General features: G+C 45.2%; 1 protein-coding gene across 1 annotated transcript; it reads left to right on the top strand.

Moving 5' to 3' along the window:
* Positions 1–13,352: 13,352 nt before the first annotated feature.
* On the top strand, positions 13,353–14,285 carry LOC135895076 (olfactory receptor 52E2-like). Its single transcript, XM_065423140.1, has one exon. The coding sequence runs from the start codon at positions 13,353–13,355 to the stop codon at positions 14,283–14,285; it is 933 nt and encodes a 310-aa protein (XP_065279212.1).
* Positions 14,286–14,707: the final 422 nt, after the last annotated feature.

Raw genomic sequence — 14,707 nt, 5'->3', positions numbered from 1 at the left:
TTTGAGCGGCTGTGTGTGATTCATAAGATTCCTGATAACCAGCAGATGCCCACTTTAGTTGAAAATGTAACTGGTAAAGCGCTGGATATGTTCAATAAAATGCCATTTGAGGATGCTTTAGATTATTGTAAATTCAAAGAAATGGTTTTGAAACAATGTCAGATTACCCCTGAAACATATAGAGTGACATTTACAAATTGTAAGAGGGATGCTGGAACGAGTAATGTGGATTATGTAAACAAAATGAAAGATTCGATGGGAAAGTGGGTAAGGGGCAAATGTATTACAAGCTTTGAAGGAATGTTTGACCTGTTGTTCAGGGGCATTTCTTACACATATGTAAAGTTGATTTAAAACAGTGTATTTGGGACAAAAAGGTGAAAACCGTGGATGGGATGGCTTCTCTAGCAGATGATTTTGAGCAGACACAGGCGTCTATTGTGAATAAACCACAGACAGAGGAGTTTATACTTGCTGGGAAGCAGGTTCCGTTTTACCCCATTTCTCTAATCCCCGTAAATCCACTGATCACCTGAGGAATCAATGCCTTCTACTGGGAGGAAGCAGGCAGCAGGTAGCCCATGTGAATGCTGGGACCCTGAGCCCAGAAGCCTCTCAGGCACCAGTCACTTATCATACTGGGCTGTAAAATTAGCCTATGCACAACTAGGAATGAAGCACATCAAGGCTGTCAGCATCAATGGCAGGTAACACCTTGGGTAGGAAGAGACAGGGCCAGAAATATCTCTGGGTAGGAGGAGCATAGTGCAAGAAGGTGAGATACTGCCAGGACAGATCGCAGAGCTTTTATTAGTTGGAGCTTGCGAAATCCTTCTGACTTTGGCTAAAGTGCACATAGAAACTGAGGATTTTGAAGCTGTATTATCAGTGGGGGTAGTAGATGATAATCGTATTGATCTGCTAATTGGTAATGATTTCTTCCATGTAGTTGGGGCCGTTAAAGTGTCCGCCTGCAGGAAGAAGGAGCGTTCTGCTGGGACCCAGAGGGAAAGTCCCAGGAACCGTTGAGGGAATGGAAGTAAGTCTCCTTGATTGCTCTGCAGCAGGGGGAAGCTGAATGCTTCCAGGGGTGGGGGAAGTTGAGACCAGCTCCTGCCCTGAAGCTGAAGGCATCCTCTCCTCAGGGAGGGAGAGGTGTGTATTGCCTGTCAGGGAGAAACATGTTCCAATTGCAAATTAGCAAGGGACAAACCCAATGCTAGGGAGCACAGGAAGATGTGTCCCAAGGGGAGCTCAGAGAAGGGTGATGGAATCATATAAATCATAGAGGGGGTGGGGAGAGTTCCTTTAACACTGAAGCAGGAGGCAACAGCACCTCAGGAAGGGATGGGGAGGTGGAGCGCCTGCTAGTGAGACAACTGTCCTGAAGTGGTTGTGAAAACTAACTCTCTCTTTCTTAAAGCCAGCATGTAGATCCTACTGAAGAGATGGTTGTTTGTGAAAATGCTAATGGCCCATCAGACAGAGGGGAGGAGGTAATTTCCTGGGCTGGTAAGACACAGAAAGCAGATATGAAAGGGCTGCTGAGAAAAGACACACCCCTTAGCCCAGAGAGCACAACCCTCTTGGAAACAGGGGTAATAATATATGGAGATACACCTATCTCATAGAACTGGAAGGGACCTTGAAAAGGTCATTGAGTTAAGTCCAGTCCCCTGCCTTCAGTAGCAGGACCAAGTACCGTCCCTGACAGTTTTCTTTTTTTTCCCCCTCCAGATCCCTAAATGGCTCCCTGAAGGATTGAACTCACAGCCCTACATTTAGCAGGCCACTGCTTAAACCACTGAGCTATCCCTCCCCCATAAGGGCCTGGTGCTTGCAGTGGGGATTGCAGGGAAAGCCCAATGTGAGGAGGTTGATTTTTTGCATGGGAATAACCCTGGGGTTGGGAAGCAGCTCCACAGAGGGCTAGTCAACACTCAAAGTCCGCTTACATCTTTACCTCACCAGACCCTGGAATACCAAGACCCCAAAATATAACCTTAGATTGAGATCCCTACTGAGCGGGACACTGAGGGGAAAGGAAAACCAGTAACTAAACACATGTTAAGGTTCAAGGAAGGTTCAAGATACCATGAGTATTGAACAAACCAAAACATCCAAGCAAAACTCGTCTTATAACAACAATACTTGGAAACACCTACCTGTGATATAAGATTTGGTGATGGCGTTAAATATCATGATGCAAAATTTGTTGCTAATGGTAAACCTTATAACAAGGAATTTGGTACTGATGTTAAATCCTATGAAAAGATGTAATATGTATGGTTTTGAGGAGAAGCTTTTAGACATGCTATGAATGGTAAACAAGAAGCCATGTGGGGATACTGCTTCTCAGCTAACACCTGTAAACAAGCTCAAAGCTTCTCTCAGCAGGGAAACCATAATAAACCTGGTCTGCTGTGTGAAAGGGAAAACGAGGCACAACACCTCATGGCATTGACAAATATGTTTATTGAGTTATCACCAGTTGGAAAAATACAATGGTTAACAATACTTAATAGATACAAAGAGAGGTCTTTCTAGTGACAAAGATAAGGCACACTATCTGACTTTTGAGATCACTAGACTGATCTACACAGTGTTAAAACATACTCCGAACTTTGCAAGAACACCTGTCGATAACACTACAATGTTTGCAACACTTGGGAGTTGTATGGTCAAAAACCTAAAGAGGGCCTTGAGCACACTGCCTCCTCATTACTCAGCGACTAACACTCCTGCAGTAAACTAAGGGGGGAGATGTGACATTCTGTACCCCAAAGCAAGACACTCACATCCCCATATTTACCATGGTGATATGATTATGATGTGTTTTATATAATGTATGTCATGTAAGGTATCAATGGAAAAGTTATGATTTGCTGAACATGATTACCCTAGTTGTATGTATGTATCAATTTTGTACCTAAAGTTATGAATATTGACTATGCACCAGTATTTCAAATGTGTTTGCTCCTGGGTAACAGCCACAAGATAGTTTACATCCAGTCTAACCAGCACATTGTGGATGAACCATTCAAGATAATGGTGCATTAAGAAACACAGTAGGCGTTAGAAGAAGATTATCCCCACCTGATGGACTTTCCTTTGAATATTCTAGCCCAGATCTCGGTAATGGTTCCTGCTATGACTCACCGAAGTATGCAAGGGCATGTGACCAGCTCATATGATACTGGACTCCATCTTGTGCCTGAACTTTTCCACTGGCTGTGCTGGGGGCTTTTGCTTGGAAAAATGAATTTCCCTCCACATGACAGAAGACATAACAGGGGGAATCGACATCGTCACTTGGCCTCACTCCCCCCACAACTCAACACTTGGAAACACCTTAGGAACAAGAACTGAACTGGGGCTGTGGTCCCAAGCTGCAGGGATTTCTAGAGTGTGGATGGAAGATGGGTGGACTGTTTGTCCCATCAGGGTGAGACACTCCTTGATTAAAATCCTGTCTAGTCTATAGAACTTAGATTGCAATTTTGTTTATTTCTTAGATAACCAACTTTGATCTGTACGCTATTACTTATAATCACTTAAAATCTATCTTTCTGTTCTTAGTAAATGTGTTTTATATTTTTTTTACCTAAAACAGTGTGTTTGAAATGCAAAAGGGAAGTCTGCTCAGAACAGGGGCTGGTGCATTGTCCTCTCCCCATTGAGGGAGGGGTAATAAACTTACACCGGTCAGGCTTCTGACAAGGGCAAGATGGTACAGCTCTGGGGTCCTAGGCTTGGGAGCTGGGGGAACTGGCTGGAGCCTCTCTATTGTTGGTTCATGACTGGCTAGTGAAAGCAGTCATGTAACTGCAGCTGGGTGTGCCCCTGTCTGTGTATAGCTGCGTAAATACAAGACCTGGAGAGTATTGAAGCTTGAAACAGCCTCACAGTCTGAGAGGGGGCCCAGATTGGTATGCCAACGGTCTTGGCAGTACCTCATTTCCAGTTTGCATCCTGGGGAAGTCCATCACACACACCCAAAGAACAGGCCCAGATAGAGCTTGAGTCTATTTCCCTCTTGTCATTCACTCCATTACTGACAGAGAGAGCGTCATTATGGTGGTTATGGCAGGAAAGTCAGGACTCCTGGGTTCTGTCTGTCCTTCTCTGTGTGACTTTGCCCAAGTCTCCTCTCCCCATGCCTTAGTTGACCTATCTGTATTATGGGGATATATTCATAGTGACTTTCCTTTGCTAGGTGTTTTCAAGATCCTTCAAGGAAAGGTGATACTGAGTATGATAAGAATGACTGATCTCTGATCCCTTAGCGAAAGCCCAGTGTGCCTGCAGAAAGTGTTTTTTATCTTCCGTAAGTCATCTGTCTCCTCATCTGTCTTTCTACTATCTACTGATCCATCCTGGACATTTACAGGGTAACAAACCCTATGGAGACCTGGGCATTATCCCTAGTTTTCTTCCTAATCAACTATAATTTTCAAATATTCATAAATGCACAGAGCAGCTAATTGCTCTTTGATTGAGCGGAGAGCCCAAGAGTTCTCACGTCCCTTTGGGGAGGTCCCTTAATTACTCTTCACTATTAAAGCTGGAAAAATAGCACAGAAGTGCAGACATGGAAAGAGAGACATTGGCTAGAATGTCTCCAGTCTCAGCCTGTTTGCATCCAGATGATGCTTCTCCCCTAGAGATTGAGCAAACCCCACTGGGATTGCACAGAGCTATACTATAAATCGTGAACACCCTTGTCAGTTCTTGGTGTGGGATGTTGCTGCAGGTGCTGGGGTGAGAAAAGTGTGGGACACGGCTACCTGAGGGGGATTCCCAGGGAAGATACTCCTATCTAAGTATTCACAGGTACCCATCTCTTGCTGTTTGACAAACATAGTATAACGTGGGCGTGATGGGATAGAGAATAGGTCTGTGGTCCTTTCTGATCTGCATATTCATTAAACATCCCAAGGCCCTTGCCACAGAGGATGAGTTTGATCCAGTATCATGGGCCAAAATGTCCCTCTTTACTGTGCCCCCTCGCCGCGCCGGCTGATGGCCTCTAGCCCCAAAGTGGCTGCATTTCAGTGGGACAGTGGATCCTTCAGGATGAAAAGTGTTAGTAGGTGTCCAATACAAGCCAAATTCTGAGGCTGTGGCTGGGAGTCTACTTAGGCCTCAATGAAGGAAAAATTCACCTTGGAGTAAGAACTGAGTAAAGGCCTTGGTATCCATCTGTGTGTTAATGCACAGACACTGTCACCTCCTCCTCTTGCAATGTAGGCCTCTGGCTGTTAATGGGGGGATGGGGGGTGGGGACTGTTACCTGACTTTAATCTGCTGGAAAGCATGGAGGTGTTAGGGCTCCTCACTAGAATGAATATAAGATTTTTTTCAACGTGGGCAAGACATCTTCTCTCCTAACATCATTCAAAAAGTCAGCTGAACCATTATGCCTGAAACTTTCAACATGCAATTCATCCAGAAAGAGACACTCAGCGTGGGAAACTTCAGTACAAATGGTTAATGTTTGGCCATCTTATAAACAACTGAAAATCAGGTCTTCTAATTGAAGGAGTGAGACAGCCTTAACTAACTGAGGTGTCTCCAGCACCACCTACAATGGCCAATCCATTTGTGAATCCCATTCAGCTAAGCTCTTTGCTCCAACAACGTCTGTGGCAATGAATTCCACAGGCCAAATATGTATTATGTAAACAGTTTTCTTTTATCAGTGTTATATGTTCAGACTTTCAATGTAATTGACTGTTTCCATTCAAATGTGTTATGAAACACAGTGAATATAAATGCCAGCTCTACTTTGTTTATCGCTAGATTCATAGGGTTTAAGGCCAGAAGGGACCATTTGATCATCCAGCCTGACCTCCTGTATAACACAGGCCATTAAATTTCACCCAATTAACTGTGAACTGAGATCCATATCTTCTGTGTGACTGAGCCCTGGTCTACACTAGGATTTTATATCAAGGAATCATGGAGCCACAGGGTGAGAAGGGATTGCATGGGTCATCTAGTCTAACCCCCTGCCAAGATGCAGGGTTTGTTGTGTCTAAACCATCCCATAGAGATGGCTATTTAGCCTCCTTTTGAAAACCTCCAGCAAAGGCGTTTCCACAACCTCCAAAGGCGTCTGTTCCATTGTCCTCCTGTTCTTAGAGTTTGGCAGTTTATCTGAGATTTGCTATGCTGTAGTTTGAACCCATTGCCTCTTCTCCTGCCCTCTGCAGTAAGACAGAACAACTTTTCTCCATCTTTTTATGGCAGGCTTTCGAGTATGTGAAGACCACTGTCATGTCCCAACTCAATCTCCTCCTTTCGCAAGCTAAGCATACCCAGTTCCTTCAGCCTTTGCTCTATGGTTTGTATTCCGTCCCTTGGATCATCTTTGTCTCTCAGCTCTGGATCCTTTCCAGTTTCTCTACATCCTTCCTATACACTTAAGACCCAAACTGGACACTGTACTCCAGCTGAGGCATAACCAGTGCTGAGTAGAGCGGTACTATCACCTCCCATGACTCACATGCTATGCCTCTGCTAATGCAACCAAAAATTGCATTTGCTTCTTTTGCAATAGCAAAAAAAAAATTGACACCCTTCAGAGATGTAGCTATATCAACCTAACCCCGGTGTAGACAGCATGAGGTCTATTGAGGAATTCTTCATTGACCTAGTTACCATCTTGGAGCGGTGGCTTACCTACGAGGACAGGAGAACCCCTGCTGTTGTCTAAACTGAGGTGCTATGGCAGCACCGCTGTTCTGCAGACATGAGGAGCTGGAGATTCCACCACTTCCCTTCGCAGTTTGTTTCTACTGTAGCCTATAGGACTAGCCTACTTGCTTGTATATATATATATCTTTTCTTATAGTTTAAGTATTTGGTTTATTGTAATAGGTTTATAGATTTATATTAAAGTAAGTTTGGCTATAATGCAAGAGAGCTACAGGCCATATCCTGTATGTTAAGCTAAAGGAAAGTTAGCATATCTATATTAAGACCTTTTACTCAGAAAGCAAAGTTGACCTATACCTTGTTATCTAAATAGATGAGTACCCATGCCTATGTCTATGACCTTTTATTTAGACCAATAGACAATAGAAAATGGCATAGGGTTTTTTTCACAGACTTAACAAGTACACCACAAGAGACTGATGTGCGTACAAACCTGTCATCAATACGCACATACATACTAGCCTATGGGGTAAGTGACCCTAACACTTCTGTGGGTGAGGAATGAAATTTGGGCATAAGAGGAAAAATGTTCGGCATTTGCCCTATAAAAGAGGTAACCCACCTCAATAGAGGATCTCTCTCTGTTCTCACTTTACTCTATTCTCACTTACTTCCTCCACTCTCTCTATCTACGATGACTGCTACTATTTGCAGGCTGTACTTGTTCTTCTTAAACTTTGAGTTTCAAGGGAACTAGGCTAAGCTTGGTTTCCCTAAGTTTTATTCTTAGTTTGTTTATTAGGTTTTGTTTTAAGTTTAAGTTAGTCAAGTAAACCCTAGTCAGCTTTGATAGCGCTTAGCATTTTCTAAGCACTGCATCCCTCACTCAAGAATTGAGAAACCTGAACCGCAAGGCTGGTCCGGTGTCTCTTACCACCAGGTTATCAAGGAAGGGTGTGAGTATGTTAACCAAAGCTTTGTTGCATATAATACTATATTATCATCTGTATCTTTTGAATAGCAGTAATGCAATTGTAACTTTGTAAGTCTGGGTATTTTACCATTTACTTACTATTATTAATTTTAATAAAAAGTCTTTAAGGCTATATCTGTCTCTGTGTGTGCTTCCTGTCATACCCCCGAGGGTCCTTTATAAATTCTGTGGAGCCTGATTCAGGACAAGAACTTTTATTATCTGATCAAACAGATTGGCGAGCCTAAAACCCATACTAATTAATATTGATGATAATAATTATTAATATTATTATTAAGATCAAATAAAATTAAATTAATACATTAAATTCCCATATTATCCAAATCAATATTATCAGTACACCCTAAATCAGGCTACACTATGGTTAATGATCCTCAGTGCTGAACAGTGGGCCCTTATTTCCAACTGGAATTTGTCTGGATTCAGCTTCCAGCCACTGGGCCTTGCTCTGCCTTTCTCCTTTAGATTACAGAGCCCATTAGTATGCAGGATTTTCTCCCCATGAAACTATCTGCTTGATGGCTTCATGAAGTTCTTCATGTCTCTCTCTCTCTCTGTCAGGCATTTTCTCCAGCCTGAAATCATTTTGGGGGCTCTTTTTTGCATCATCTCCAATTTTTCAAAATTGTTTTTGAAATGTGAATCCCAGAACTGGATGCTGACGCTTTCACCAATGCCATGTGAAGAGGTAAAATCCTTCCCCTGCTCCAACTCACCACTCCCCTGTTTATGCATCCAAGGATCGCATCAGCCCTTTTGGCCACAGCATTGCACTGGGACCTGACGATGAGTTGGTTGTTCACAGTGACCCCTAAATCCTTTTCAGGTTCCCTTCATTCCATAATATATTGTCCTAGTCTGTGGGTGCGGCCTGCATTCCCCGTTCTGAGAGGATAACTTTGCATTTGACAGTATTAAAACATTTTGTTTGTTTGTTTGTTTGTATGGTTCCAGCTCACCAAACGCTCCAGATCGGTCGGTATGCCTGCCCTGGCCTCCTCATTGTAACCACTTGCCAATCCGCAAATTTTATCTGCAGGGATTTTCTATTTGCTTCCAGATCTTTGATGAAAATACTGAATAGTACCAGGCTTAGAACTGATCCCGGCAGAACCCCACTAGAAATAGCCCCATTCACTGACAATGACTCATTGACAACTGGTTTCTTAGATCTGTCAGTTAGCCAGATTTTTGTGCATTTGACATGTGTCCTACTGATATTGTGGTGTGTTCATTTTTTTAATCGTAATATTTTCCCTACTGAAGCAAAAGCCTCAGAGAATTCAAAGTCTATTGCAGCTGTGTGGTTCCCTTGATCAACCAAACATGTACTCTGTTTAAAGGATGAAATTCAATATATTTGAACAAACTTGTTTTCCACACACCCTGTTGTTGCAGGACATTAATTATATTCCTGGACCTTTAAGTAATCCCATACCATCTTTTCCGTTGTTTCCTAAATTTGTCAGATCTTTTTTTTAAACTTTCCCTTTTTTTAATAGTTTGCATTTAACACAGATCTGTCCTGAACGTGCCTATTTTTTTTGTTTGCCTTTGCTGCTGCCTGATTGCGTACCCATTCCTTAGGCATCCAAACATTGTCTTTTTTTTGGCCACTGCTGTGAATAAGCAGGTGTTTCCTTGGAGCTGTTATCAATGATTCCCAGGTCTTTTCCCTCAGGTGTGTTCTAGTTGCAGTTTTCCCAGCGGAAAGGGGCACCGGAGTACCAGAGGGACACGGGGGGCAGAAACAGCAGGACATTGGCCTGCAGAGGATGCTCCAACAGCTGGAACGCTAATTCCCCAGGAGACCAGCAGGAGGCACCGCAGGGGTGAGTCCCGCACCATTACAGACATGTCTTGGCAAAGCTTTGGTTTTTTTCCACTCTCAGATTTTGAGCAACCAGGTGACTGGGCAACTCCCTACAGCATGGACTCTCTAGCCTGGATTTTATTGCATTAAAGCTATGTTTACACTGGCAGAGTTTTTTCACCAAAAGTTTGGTCAATGACCAAAAGCCTGTCGAGAAAATAATTGTTGCATGTTCACACTGTCTTTCTCTTTCGGAATAGCGTGTCCACATGTGGGGCAGTCACAGCGACAGTGAGAGCAATGCACTGTGGGTAGCTATCCCACAATTCACCTCTCCATCTTGTGCTGATAGGTGTTGTGGGAAGGCAGAGCAGATTGCAGCGCATCATGGCTCTGTGCTCAATGTCCCACAATGAATCACTTTCTGTCCCAGCATTCCATTTTTTTCCATCTCCATTTCACGGTATTTTTACCGTTCCTTGTTTTCTACTCTGTTTGCCATGTCTATCTGCAGGAATGGATCCTGCGCAGCTCTCCACTGCTCTGCTAGCTGTCAGTAACACATCGTGAATGGCATTGGAATCAATCTTGAAGTTGCAAAGGCAATAGGATTCACAGTTGCCTGACATGCTTCCTGACAGGGATAGCAGCAGTGTTAGATTGCTTTTGGCATTCATGTTAGAGCTGAACATGGTGGAATTTTGCTTTTCATCTCGGGAAATGAGCACTCCATGGTGGGATCGCATCATTATGAACAGGGCCGGCTCTGACTTTTTTGCCGCCCCAAGCAAAACAAAAACAAAAACCCTGGGCACAGGGCGGCCGGACCCGGAGGCAAAGCAAAAAAACCCACAAAACCCTGGGTGCAGGGCAGCTGGACCCAGAGGCAAAGCAAAAAAATAAAAATAAAAATAGGGCAGCCGTGCCGCCCTAAGATTGGACGGAATGCCGCCCCTTAGAATCTGCCGCCCCAAACACGAGCTTGCTCAGCTGGTGCCTGAAGCTGGCCCTGATTATGAAGGTCTGGGATGACGAGCAGTGACTTCGGAATTTTAGGAGGCAGAAAGCCACCTTCCTGGAACTGTGTACTGCATTGCAAGGACACTCAAATGAGAGCTGCCCTCTTGGTGGAGAAGTGCATAGCGATTGCAATGTGGAACCTGGCAACTACAGGCTGCTACCGGTCGGTTGCAAATCAGTTTGGAGTTGGGAAGTCGACCATTGGGGCTGTGTTAAGGCAAGTGTCCAGGGCCATTACTCACATCCTACTACGAAGGACTGTGACTTTTGGCAACGTGCATGAAATTGTGGATGGCTTTGCAGAAATGGGTTTCCCTAACTGCGGAGGGGTGATAGATGGCATGCACATTCCAATTTTGGCACCAGACCACTCTGCATGGAGTACATCCATTGGAAGGGGTACTTCTCCATGATGTTGTAGGTGCTTGTGGATCTCCGCAAGCGTTTCACTGACTTCAATGCAGGGTAGTACAGACAAGTGCATGATGCATGAATCTTCAGGGACACTAGCCTTTACAGAAAGCTGGAAGCAGGGACTTTCTTTCCAGACCAGAAGATCCCCGTAGGGATGTCAAAATACCCATAGTGATCCTGGAGGACTGACGTACCCCTAAATGCCATGGCTTAAGCCATACAAGGGAAACCTGGATAGCAGTAAGGAGCATTTCAACAATAGGCTGAATAGGGGCAGGATGACCATGGAATGTGCATTTGGCAGATTAAAGGCACACTGTCGATGCCTTTATGACAGGTTAGATCTCAATGTGGATAATATTCCCATGGCCATAGCCACATGCTGCACATTGCATAATATTTGTGAAGGAAAGGGCAAAAAGTTTGCTCAGGAGTGGACTATTGAGGCAGAACGCTTCACTGCTGATTTTGAGCCACCAGATATGAAGGTTGTTAGAGGGGAACAATGGGGGCAATTCGAATCAGTGAGGCTTGAAGATGAGAACCAGTAATGTTTGTTGCTCTGCTTGGGATTGTAATGCATAATGATGTCCAGTTTTGGTAAGGTATGAAGAAGTTGTGATTGTTCAGGCCCAGGATTCAATGTAAGGAAATGATAACACTCCTTGTGTGTTTCCTGCTGACATCTTCTATCATAACTTTCATGGAAACAAATAAAGAGTGCTTATTATTCAAAGAACTTTGCTTTTATTGCCAAAAAAACCCACAACAACATGCACACTCAGAGAGACACATGTACATTCCTGGGGTGGGGTGTTATACATATATCGGGGGGCTGACTTTTAGAGCTGATAGTATGTCCAGCTGTCGTTTGAAAAGCTGTCTGCAGGGCTGGAGTGTAGGGGAAAGCGTGAAGTTCAGAAATCAGAAATGGATGTGAGGGAGCAGTTTGGGGAGGACATGGGAAAGAGCTCTGAATGTTCTGAAGGGGCAGGCAGACATGCATCTTCTCAGTGTGGAGAGTTACGAGGGACAGCAGTATGTTGGTTTGCTGCTCCAAAACTTGTATCAGACTCTCTGTTGCATTCCTAATGTATGCCTCATTTTCTTTTCTTTCCTGCTTGTCACTTTCCCTCCATGGCCTGCAATTCATCTTGTCTGCATCAGAGTACTGGAGCACCTCCCAGAACATATTTTCCTTGCTCCATCTTCGGCACTTTCTTATCCAACAGACATGCTTGGCTGGAGTGGAGGGGGTGCCTCTTTTAAAGGACATATCTGGTGAAGAACAAGTAACTATACGTACAGCATTGAAACGCTACACCGCTGCTAACACATCAATCACTTTCTGGTTGACACTTGACAAGCACACATGCCGACGAACACTGCAAGGATGGTGAGTGTACCCAGGGCCGAGGGACATTGTGCGTAGGAGAAAAGCAATGTGAAAGGGGTCGCGGGGCACTTCTCAGGGGACAACACTCTAAAGTTTCCCAATAGTTTCCACAGGCCGGGGTCATTGTGGCAGATATCTCTCTCCTGAGGGTGCACCAAGAAACACAGCGAGCCTTGTACATTTCACCTCCCTCAATCCACTTCCACACTTCACATAGCACATCCACTTACCAAGGGTCTCCTCTCCTGCTTCTGGCTCACCTGATTGTGACTGCCAAGACTGGCTGGATACCTCCAGAGTAGAGAACTGCTCCTGACTAGACACAGCATTGGGCGACCCCGGCATGGGCTTCACGTCTTCTAATGCCTCCATCAATGAGCTTCTCCTCTGGTTTAAGTCCAGTTTGAATCAGCTCCAGTCCCACCGAAGTATCCATGGGGATCTTGGCTGTGGAGGTGCAGTTGCTCCCAAGAAAAGTCTCCAAGTCCTTAAAAAAAGGCAGGTCTGGGGCACAGCACTGGACTGATCATTTGCCTCCCTTGCCTTCTGGTACACATGCCTCAGCTCCTTCACCTTTGCTGTGCACTGCAGTGTGTCCTGATCATAGCTCTTTTCCCACAAGCTATTTTTTGGTGAAAAAACTTGGCATTGTAGACAAGGGCTAAGGAACAACGATGAATAACCAGTATCCAGACTTGTGTTTTCCTGCTGGTGCCTATTAAGGTTTCCCAGACCATGACGTTTAGGAGTTACTGACACATTGAGCACTATAACGCATGGAATTGGAATTAGTAGCATCATGTGTTCATAATTCATTTCTCTGAATAATGAAAATGTCATTTTCCAGTGTGTGAAGAGCGACCAAACTGCTACACCCACAAGTACAGCCTCAAGTCGTGCATCTAGTGTCTCACATTAACATTTTCTCTCCATCCAGGCATTTGTACTGCGACCCTCTCCCCAGAGCCTGGCCACATACAGGAAGTCAGGGGGACATACGGTACATCCAGGAGACACCGTTGTGCCTCAGAGTTGGACACCTTCTCCCCTACTCCATGTCAGATTCCAACACAACCGACTTCACCAACCCCTCCATCTTCATCCTGCTGGGCATTCCTGGCCTGGAGGCGGCCCATGTCTGGATCTCCATTCCCTTCTGCACCATGTACGTCATAGCCATCTTGGGGAACTTCACCATCCTATTCATTGTGAAGAGGGAGCCGAGTCTCCATGAGCCCATGTACTATTTCCTCTGCATGCTGGCCATCACCGACCTCGTCCTGTCTACATCCACCCTGCCCAAAACGCTGAGCATCTTCTGGTTCAATTTCAGGGAGCTCAATTTCAGTGCGTGCCTCACCCAGATGTACATCATTCACAGCTTCTCAGCGATGGAGTCTGGGATCTTCGTGGCCTTGGCTCTGGATCGCTATGTGGCCATCTGCCATCCCCTGAGATATTTCACCATCCTGACAAACCCCATCGTGGCCAAGATTGGCCTTGCCATGGTGCTACGCGGTGGCATACTTGCACTTCCCTATCCCTTCCTGGCGAGGCAATGGCCATATTGCAGAACCAACATCATCCCCCAGCCGTACTGTGTGAATCTGGCCTGTGCCGACACCCGCGTCAGTAGTTACTATGGGCTCTTTGTGCTATTCTGTGTGATGGGTCTGGATGTGATTTTTATTGCCGTGTCCTATATCGAGATCCTCAGGGCCATCTTCAGCCTCCCAACAAAGGATGCCCGGCTCAAGACTTTGGGGACCTGCAGCTCCCACCTCTTTGTCATTTTAGCCTTTTACATCCCAGGTCTCTTCATCTCCCTCATATCCCGGTTTGGTCAGAATGTGCCCCTGCATTTCCACGTTCTCATTGCCAATGTGTACCTCTTCATGCCCCCCATGCTAAACCCCATCATCTACGGGCTAAGGACCAAGCAGATCCGGAGCAGGCTGCTCCGGATCTTTACTCATGAAGAGGCCTAATGGTTTCTCCCAGGCTCTGATTCTGAGATTGAACTACGTGCAGAGCTGGCTGGTGATATGGTGCTGGACCCTCTTCCCTGAATCACTGACTGGACAGTCAAAGTGACATTTAATCCTTTCTTGGCCTTACTGTGTTGTGTCACCGTGACAAACTGAGGAGTTGGTCTGTGTACAACTTATTAATTCATACGGTTCCCACCTTTCTAATTGCTGATAACTGGACCCCTGAGGCTCTGTGCCCTGCCCTGCCTATACCCCCAAGGCCCAACCCCTGTCCCACCTCTTTTCACAATGTCCCTCCTCCTGTCCCACCACTTCCACCAAGGCCCCACCTCTGTTGCTTGCTCCTCTCCTCCTCAGCCCCATCCACTCCTGGTTCAACTCCACCTCTGTCCCCATCACTCAGGTTGGCTCCCTCTGCT

This window comes from Emys orbicularis, chromosome 1 (genome assembly GCF_028017835.1).
Source record: "Emys orbicularis isolate rEmyOrb1 chromosome 1, rEmyOrb1.hap1, whole genome shotgun sequence".
In the NCBI taxonomy this organism is placed as follows: Eukaryota; Metazoa; Chordata; order Testudines; family Emydidae; genus Emys; species Emys orbicularis.
Note: the sequence above shows the minus strand (reverse complement) of the source record. Positions and strands in the feature narration are given on the sequence as shown.